The 8947-nt window shown below is 38.0% G+C and overlaps 1 protein-coding gene across 1 annotated transcript; it reads left to right on the top strand.

Annotated features, from left to right (window-relative positions):
• Positions 1–458: 458 nt before the first annotated feature.
• LOC143851123 (small ribosomal subunit protein eS30z/eS30y/eS30x) lies at positions 459–3786 on the top strand. Its single transcript, XM_077360454.1, has 3 exons — positions 459–616; positions 871–1008; positions 3552–3786. The coding sequence occupies exons 1-3, from the start codon at positions 613–615 to the stop codon at positions 3596–3598; spliced, it is 189 nt and encodes a 62-aa protein (XP_077216569.1). The 5' UTR covers positions 459–612; the 3' UTR covers positions 3599–3786.
• Positions 3787–8947: the final 5161 nt, after the last annotated feature.

The raw sequence follows: 8947 nt of genomic DNA, 5'->3' as shown, positions 1-8947 counted from the left end.
GCCCTACCATAACCTGTTACCAATTTTAGACCTAACACCATTGAATCCGTCCGGCCCCAGGGCTTTGTTCCCATTTGAGTTTCAAATCACCTCCATAATAGATCGGATGGTTAAGATCATTCTATGGAGAGTACAATCTATTTATGTTATGGCCTAATAAAGCTCTGTTCATTTGAGATTATGATAACTGATGGTGAGGCCTCAAACTGATTACTGGACTGAATATTAATGTAATTTGAGTCCAATAATTGGTTTGGGGGCTCACCATCGGTTCTCATAATCTCAAACGAACATGAAACGGTTTGGATCATCCTATAAACTGGACCCCACAATACTATTTGAACGCACTAGACTTCACGCGCACACAGCATCTAAAAACTCACACATACACACACGCCGCGAGAACACTGCATGACCATTGCGCCTATGCGGAAAAAACTTTCCGTGAAAAAAGAGCAAAGAGAAAAAAAGAAAAAAAGAAACGTGGAAAGTTTTTCCCTCTATATAACCTCCCGTCCTAAAAGCCCAAACCCTAGAAACCTTCCCGTCTTTCTCCAGAGCAGAGCGAGAGAAGGAAAACTCGCAGCGGTCTCTCTAACCCTAAAATCCGCCATGGGTAAGAAAGCCAAGCTTCCCCTATTTTTCTCTTTCTCTCTTCCTTTACCTTCAATCTTTTACTTTTACTATCGATTTTTGTTCTTTCTCTATTTCACTACTGAGATCGAAATATCCCTCCCTCTTAGTTTTTTTTTTTTGAAATCTACAATTTCCTACACTCGATCTCGAGATCTTTCTGCTCTGAGCACTATTAATTGTTGGATCTGAGAGTTTTTTTTTTTTTTTTTTTGTCTTGTTTGTATGAATTTACAGGAAAAGTTCACGGATCTCTGGCACGTGCCGGGAAGGTGAGGGGACAGACTCCAAAGGTGGCAAAGCAGGACAAAAAGAAGAAGCCGAGGGGCAGAGCACACAAGAGAATGCAGTACAACAGGCGATTTGTCACCGCAGGTAAGTCTATTTTTTTTTCTTAAATTCCCTTGGCTTCGATATCTAGGCTCTTGTAGAGTGTCTTTCTTCACCGGTGTATTTTAGCACAAATCATTCGTTAGATTTCTCGTGATTTGGTGGTTTCGGTAAGGAATCAAAGGTATTGTTATCTGATGCATTCTTGCGGTGCATGTTAGTGGAAGCCTGCTGCTTAATTCTAAATAAGCTGCTTGGTTCTGATAAGAAAACAGTAGACACGTTTTAGAAGCTGTGCAATCGGTGTGATGCCACAACCTACTGTCATGCTGGAATCACATTTTAGCGGAGGGTCTGAAAATATATAAGGGACCATCGCAGAAGGCATTTGGCAGACCAGCTGTTGCATGAGTGAGCTGCCACAGCAGATGATTAAATTAAATGAATAAGACAAGATCTGAGCCTATGTGGCTGCATGCAACAGCTGGTCCGTGAAATGCCCTCTGTGATAGTCCCGCAAATCCCCCCCCCCCCGCGCACACACATATATATATATATATAGAGAGAGAGAGAGAGAGAGAGAGAGAACGGTTCCTACACATATGTGTAGAGAGTTCTCTACACACTAGCTTAAAATACGGTGGGGGCCCACATTGTTTGGGTGATCCAAGCCATCCATTTTAAAGGCCCTCACATAGATAGGGTGTCTACAAAAAATCAGATCCATAGGATCATTCCAACCCTACGATTTGTGGAGGTAAAATGGATGTCTTTAAACCTTTACAAATTAGTTCATTTTTTGCCTCCAAAGTTCGAATGGTTAGGATGATCCTATGGATCTGATTTTTTGTGGACACCCTATCTATGAGAGGGCCTTAAAAATGAATGGTTTGGATCACCCAAATAATGTGGCCCCCACTGTATTTTAAGCTAGTGTGTAGAGAATTCTCTACACACTAGGAACCGTTTTCTCATATATATATATATATATATATATATATATATATATATATATATATAGGAATAGTGTTTGTGAACTAGAGTTCATATAAGCTTATATGAGCTAGAGCTCACAAACATGGGGGGCCCACATTGTTTGGATGATCCAAGGCATTCATTTGATAGGCCATCATATAGACAGGGTGTGCCCAAAAAAATCAGCTTCATAGGATCATCAAAATGTCCATAAACCCGTCCATTTTAACCCCCACAAATGGAAGGGTTAGGATGATCCTATGAAGCTGATATTTTGGGCACACCCTTTCTATGTGATGGCCTATCGAATGAATGTTTTGGATCATCCAAACAATGTGGGCCCCCTATGTTTGTGAGCTCTTGCTTATATAAGCTTATATGAGCTCTAGCTCACTAACACTTTTCCCACACAGATATATGCGCAGGCACACACGAACGGAAAACTGTTTCTGAGCTCGAGTGCAGAAAACATGCGTGGGTCCATATTTTGTAGGGATCCAAAGCATTCATTTGATGGGACCTATCATAGATAGGATGTGCGCAAACAATCAGCTCCATTGGATCATCGTAGTGGACAGATGTTGTTTGTCCACAAATCTGCCTTTTTTTCCCTCTACAAATGGATGGATTAGGATGATCCAATGTTGCTTTTTTTTGTGGACACCCTATCTATGATAGGGCCTATCAAATGAATGCTTTGGATCCCTCCAAAAATGTGGGCCCACATTGTTTCCTCTCTTGAGCGCAAATAAGCTTATCTAAGCTTGAGCGCATGAACAATAAGCCCATATATGAAATGGTTATAGGATTAGGCTGCTTGGCATCAGTAGAGGTTTAATCCACTGATCGTGAAAAATGATAGGGATCATAATATTTGTCCATGTGATAAATCTCCCATTTCTGAATCATTTCATATGTTTTCTTGTTTTAATTTATCAGAATCAAGCAGTTCATGATAGAATTAAGCAGTTCATATTACCAATTGCGGATTAACCCCTTAAAAATAAACTTTGAAAAGTATATTTTTATTTGGAATCTAAAGCAATTATCTTTCTATACTTTAGTGGACTAGTTTTAGAATCTTTCTAGGATGAGAATTTCTTTCTTTCTTAAGTATAAATGATGTATGACTGTATGAGGTACTCATTTGCAAAAGATTTATGACTGTATGAGGTACTCATTTGCAAAAGCTGTATAAGGTGATTTAGAGGAGAACTTTTATTTGATTTTATGAATTAATATAGAGAAGGGAGAAATGCAGACGTTTTCTTTTTATCTTCTTCTCCAATTTGCACTAGTAGGTGTTAGAGACAATATGCTATTTAAGCGTCAGACGCTGCGTGTGCCGTTAGCAGAAATCAAGAGGCTGCGTTTGCATTTACTGTCTTTAATTTCTCCGGTCATAAAAAATGGTTAATCCACCAATACAAAAGGGACCATAATATTTGTCTATTTGAAAGATGTCCTATTTCTCATTCATTTCATATATTTTCCTGTGAAATTGGTTTTTCATAAGTGGTTAATCTGCTATTCGTCATAAGAAGAAAATGAATTGTTGGTTTTCTTGATTAATCATCGAACTCTGATACATTGCTTGGGTTTTGTGCTTCCAGTTGTTGGATTTGGGAAGAAAAGGGGACCCAACTCATCAGAGAAGTAAGATTGGAATGTGAGGAGTTCAGTAGATGTAGGTTTTTTCTGTTTTCTGCTCTGTTTTATTTCTGTAGTTTTCTCATGGTGTTCTTGGACACTTGAATTTGTCGTGGCCGCGGATATGTTGTGGCTGAGCTTTGTTGAACTCATGGATACCTTTTAGTTGCAGTATTTAGTACAAACAGCTTCTCTTAATGTGTGTTGATTTGAGGTATATTTTTGTTTTGGATGTGCTGATTTGTTTGGTTAACATCTAGAAGGTATAGTATTTCTTTGTTAGATTTATTCTTTATTTTATTGTTCAATCTATTGAATTGTATTTGCAAATAGTTATTGGGGATTTGGTGTCGGGATTATTTGGGCATGGTTTTCTCTAATGTTACCTGCATCCTTAAAACTTTGACAAAATGATTGCAATAGCTTCTCTCTGGGTCCGTGGGAGTGTGGACTTTCTACTATTGAGATTGTTCATCACTTCATCTATCGATTACAAGCACATGTTTTTAGGGCAATATACACGAATCTTATAAGCAGACTACCCGATGTTGAATATGTTGAATGTGAACAGTTGCCTGAACTTTTGTTTCGAGATTCCAATTTTAGGTTCTTGGGCTAATCATCAATCTAACTTTGCATGTCTGCCATGGATTGTTTCTGGAAACAGTGCACTTAAATCTTGTCTGCCATGGCCATTGACTCTGGAATACACCTATCTTTAAATGTATCTGTTCTTGATCTTGATAAGAAACATATGATTGATTAAATGTGTCTACAAGGAATGCTACAGAACCAAAACTGTATCTAAAAAGAACGCAAAACACAAGGTGCTGCTTTTGGTTTTAGTTCCATATCTTGAACAATTAAAAGTGTTATTGGCTTTCTATCTTGGAAAGCCTTGTCAATTGCCTCTTAGGTAGGGGTGTCGACGGATCCACTTCAGATCGGATCCACCTATGTCTTAGTCACGATCCATTCAAATCCCTTATCGGTCGGATCGGATTCGGAGTGTTCTTCGGATTCTACTTCTTGTGTCCAGGTCACTGTCTATTTCAAATCGGACTGCCCATCGGAGTGTCCTAGTAGGTCACCGACTGACAAAACGACAAAAAATCTCAGCTTTCTTCATTTGAAATGAACTCCAAAACTTCCTCAATTCAGAAAAGGATTAGTCACTATATCTAATAACAACCCATGATTTTGATGAAGAATAGGATTTTATTGTTGAAAAGAACTCCAATGCTTGAGGGTGCGCATAAAACTTTCTAGTAACTAATCCTTGTTGAGGGTGAGTGGCAAGTTTACACAAAGAAAAACCGATTGAGGAAAAGGAGAGTAAGAGATGTCTAAAGAGGGAGGGAGGGAGGGAGGGAGGGGGGGGGGGGGGGGGGGTCGTAAGCTAATAAGCAGTATTTAGTTCATTTTTATGAAACTACCTCTCTTTTAAGACTTAAAATATAAGAAATATTTTGAGGTTATTTTAGTAAAATGACTTTGGATCGTGACTATCCGTCGGATTCTTTTGCCATGTCTTGATCACGATCCGAAATACTTCGGATCTTACGAAGAGGATCCAAAATATGTCCATGGATCCTTCTAATGTGCCTAGATCCTGTCTGTTAAGGTTTGTCTATTAAGGTTCGGATTCGGACTATCCATCGGACCGTCTGGGTCCATTGACACCCCAACTCTCACATGTCTGCGAGGCACATGTTTGAAGGTTTTCATGGATAGCAGGAATGCATTGTTAAGAAATTATTCCCAGAACTGTTAGAAGCTTCTTCAATGGTAAAAAATTTCACCCCCATTTTGGCAGAAAATTCATCTGGTGATTCTTTGAGTAGCATATGTCAACCCATTTGGTGATTCTTTGAGTGGCATATGCCAATCAAGTCCTCTGCAAATCCCTTTTGAAAGAATTTCCTGTTTTTCCTCTTGTTTGGTTCCGTATCTCCTCCATGTTGCCCCTTTCTGCACATCACTGTATTTCTCTTCTCCCTCTACCCTTGATAGACATTGGTTGGGAATCTCCTTAACCAAATTTCAGAAAAGGAGACTTGAATAACTGATCCTTGTCTAATTGGATCTATTTGGAGTTATGTCGCTTTTGTTTCCCATTTTTTGGCAGGGCTCAGTTATTTCCACCAAAAGAGCTTAAGAAGATATCCATGACCTTGTGTGGAAGAATTTCAAAGCTGTTGATCTGATACTGTTATGTGTATTTTCTTATGGTTTATGTGGGGTTAGTTAGTGCATGGTAGTGGGTGTGTGTTTTAGGGTAATGTCTGTTAGGTATGGCTAATGTGCTTAGGATAGTGGGAGTTAGTTATTTATGATGTGTCTTGTTAGTGGGTAAGTGTGCTTGTGATGTGGCACTCCCTATTGCTTGTATTTATATAGTAGCAATTCAATGAAATGAAGAAGGAAGAATTCTACAGCAGCAAAGGAAACTTTGTTTTGGAGAGTCATGGCTCCTCTCGAATTGAGCTGTTAGGAGGTCCGGTTGCCTCGAATCAACTTGTCTCCCCTTTTTTTTTGGGGGGGGTTATTTGCGTTACGGCTATTTAGGCACGTAACAAATACTACCTTTAATGGTTCATTTTTCTTTTCAGTGACTTCATGTAAGATGTTTGTCCATCATGTGTTTGCAAGGTCCATCACGAGGAGGACTTAGACTCAAAGATTGACCTCCTCAATTTTATTGTGATTCAAACAATACAAGAACAAAATTATTTTCTATTGGATGGATGTTAAATACCAGAGGATGGGTTACTTTCTATTTAGATTCCAACTAGGTGGTGTAACCATCAAATAGTTGCTTGTAACATTGCAAATCCTGTCTCTCCGTACGGTTGCTAATGACATTTGCCATTAAGCAGTGTCAATCAAGAGCATATAAACAAATAAATGTGGAGAGGGAGAGAGAGAGAGAGAGAGGTTGATGCTTTGCAAATTCTCATCCCTTTTCTTATCTACCTTTTGAGAAAATACAAATTCTCACCCCTTTCCGTATCAACCTTTTGAGAAAATGAACCACCACACCATATTTTATAACTCATGCGTATCAAAGACTTCATCTAGGATGTGTTGGACGTGCAACATATTGCAATTTAGGTGCAATATGGACCTCTGGATAGCAGTTTACACAAACTATTAGCTAAAATGGCACTGCACCCGAATTACAACACATTAGCTAGATAACATAATTATGAGCATGTTTGCAATTGTCTTCTTGGCAATTTCTCCTCACAGACTTGAACTAATTAATCCAAATAAAATTCCAATTCAATAAGAAAACCTTATAAAATGTAAGCAATCTAATTGGTTTTATTAAGTTCTTCCTTTTATTTTGTTTTTATTTTCATTTTAATTGGAACTGATGCTTCATGTTGATCTTTGGCTTTGTTTCTTTTTAACTGATAACTGGGCCAACCTATGCAGCAGCATTGATCTGAACCATTCATCACTACAATCGCCAAGAAACATCCGTCCACAAAAAAACACAGAAACTTTAGCCCATACATAATCTAAATTTTCACATTATAATCGGAGAAAAAAAGAGTCACGAGAATAGAAATCAGAACTGACCTGATGGAAAAGAAGTCGATCTATAATCTTCTGATAGCGGCATGGCAAGGATGTTTTGCATAAATCAAAGGGAAAATTATCAGTGATTTTGAAGGCGATTGATCAGCTGGTGAGAGTTTTTAAGGTTTTGAGTTTTCAAATATGTAGTATTTTTTTTTTGAGAAAACGGTTCCTACACATATGTGTAGAGAGTTCTCTACACACTAGCTTTAAATACAGTGGGGGCCCACATTGTTTGGGTGATCCAAGCCAACCATTTTAAAGGCCCTCACATAAATAGGGTGTCCACAAAAAATCAGATCCATAGGATCATCCCAAACCTACGATGTGTGGAGGTAAAATGGACGTCTTTAAACCTTCACAAATTAGTCCTTTTTTGCCTCCACAGTTCGAATGGTTAAGATGATCGTATGGATCTGATTTTTTGTGGACACCCTATCTATGTGAGGGCCTTAAAAATGAATGGTTTGGATCACCCAAACAATATAGGCCCCCACTGTATTTTAAGCTAGTGTGTAGAGAACTCTATACACGTATGTGTAGGAACCGTTTTCTCTTTTTTTTTTTTTAATATAGAATTTTGAAAATGTTATGAGGTAAAGGTGCCTAAAATTCCTTTTTACATAGAAAGAAACACCCTATCAATTTGTGGTGAAATGTACAAAAAAATTTTACTTCCATTTTAAGTCAAAAGTAATGGAGCCTTAGGAAATTACTCAAGATTGGTCTTAGCTTCAACCGATCATACAATGTCATTTATTCAACTATGAATAACCCATAGGAAAATGATATGGTAACCGAGAGTAAGACTGCTGGGAGAAGCCAACAATGAGAATGTGATGTGGAAAAGAATCACTTCTTTGGTGATTTTCCTAAGCGCAATGATGTTTTCACCCCCGCCCCAATCAGTACGCCAGTGGGCAACTTCAACGTTTTTTGACGTCAAATCATGTTAAAAGGGGGGCGAATGCGTACTGCAGGGGGTGAAAATATCATCACCCTGGTTCTAAACTAAATGGCTGTTCCATCTATGCACCCAATCAGGAATTCATGCTCTCCGAGTTGGCAGCATCTAATAATATCATGAAAATATGCAAATATTTCTAATAAAATATAAAATAAGGGGATTTGCTAGGCAATTTCGTAGAAAGAAATTTTGCGGCTCACTTTTGCATAAGAGAATTGAATTGAATTGAGAATTGAATCCTCAGATGAATTGAATGAAAAGTGAGCCTGTGTGGCTGTTCTCTCATGCAAAAGTGAGCTGCGAAATGACTTTCCACAAAATTGCCTTGCAAATCCCATATAATAATAATAGTGTAATATTGTCTTAAAAAATTGTACGTGGTGTGTGCACATTTGCACAATGCTATTTTATTCAATGATATGAGAGTTGTCATTCATCAGTCAATTTCTCCTCCACTCCTTCACTTTTTTTGTGAAGGGCTGAAATATATCCCACTAAAAGCCATGTTTTTAAATCTCACCCATTCACAAGAAAAGAAAAAAAGGAGTAGTGAATGGCTGATTTTCAGGTGGTGCACTTAGTCGCAATAGAGTCATAATCCATAGACAACTTTCTTCCATCATTTGCGGATTTAATTGTGGATCATTATCAGATCTTGACCCTTTGATTGTGATCTAGCATTAGAAGTATTGAATGAATTGAATTCCAAATAATACTCTGAAATTCTGCCATTGAAAAAAAAAAAAAAACTTTGAAATTCTTATTGTTTTCCAAACCAATGTGGTTAAGCAACTCATATATGGT

Source organism: Tasmannia lanceolata, unplaced genomic scaffold (genome assembly GCF_043159265.1).
Source record: "Tasmannia lanceolata isolate RefF3 unplaced genomic scaffold, GAP_Taslan_0.1 ptg000003l, whole genome shotgun sequence".
Classification (NCBI taxonomy): Eukaryota; Viridiplantae; Streptophyta; class Magnoliopsida; order Canellales; family Winteraceae; genus Tasmannia; species Tasmannia lanceolata.
The sequence above is the reverse complement of the archived record's forward strand: the minus strand, read 5'-3'. Positions and strand labels throughout refer to the sequence as shown.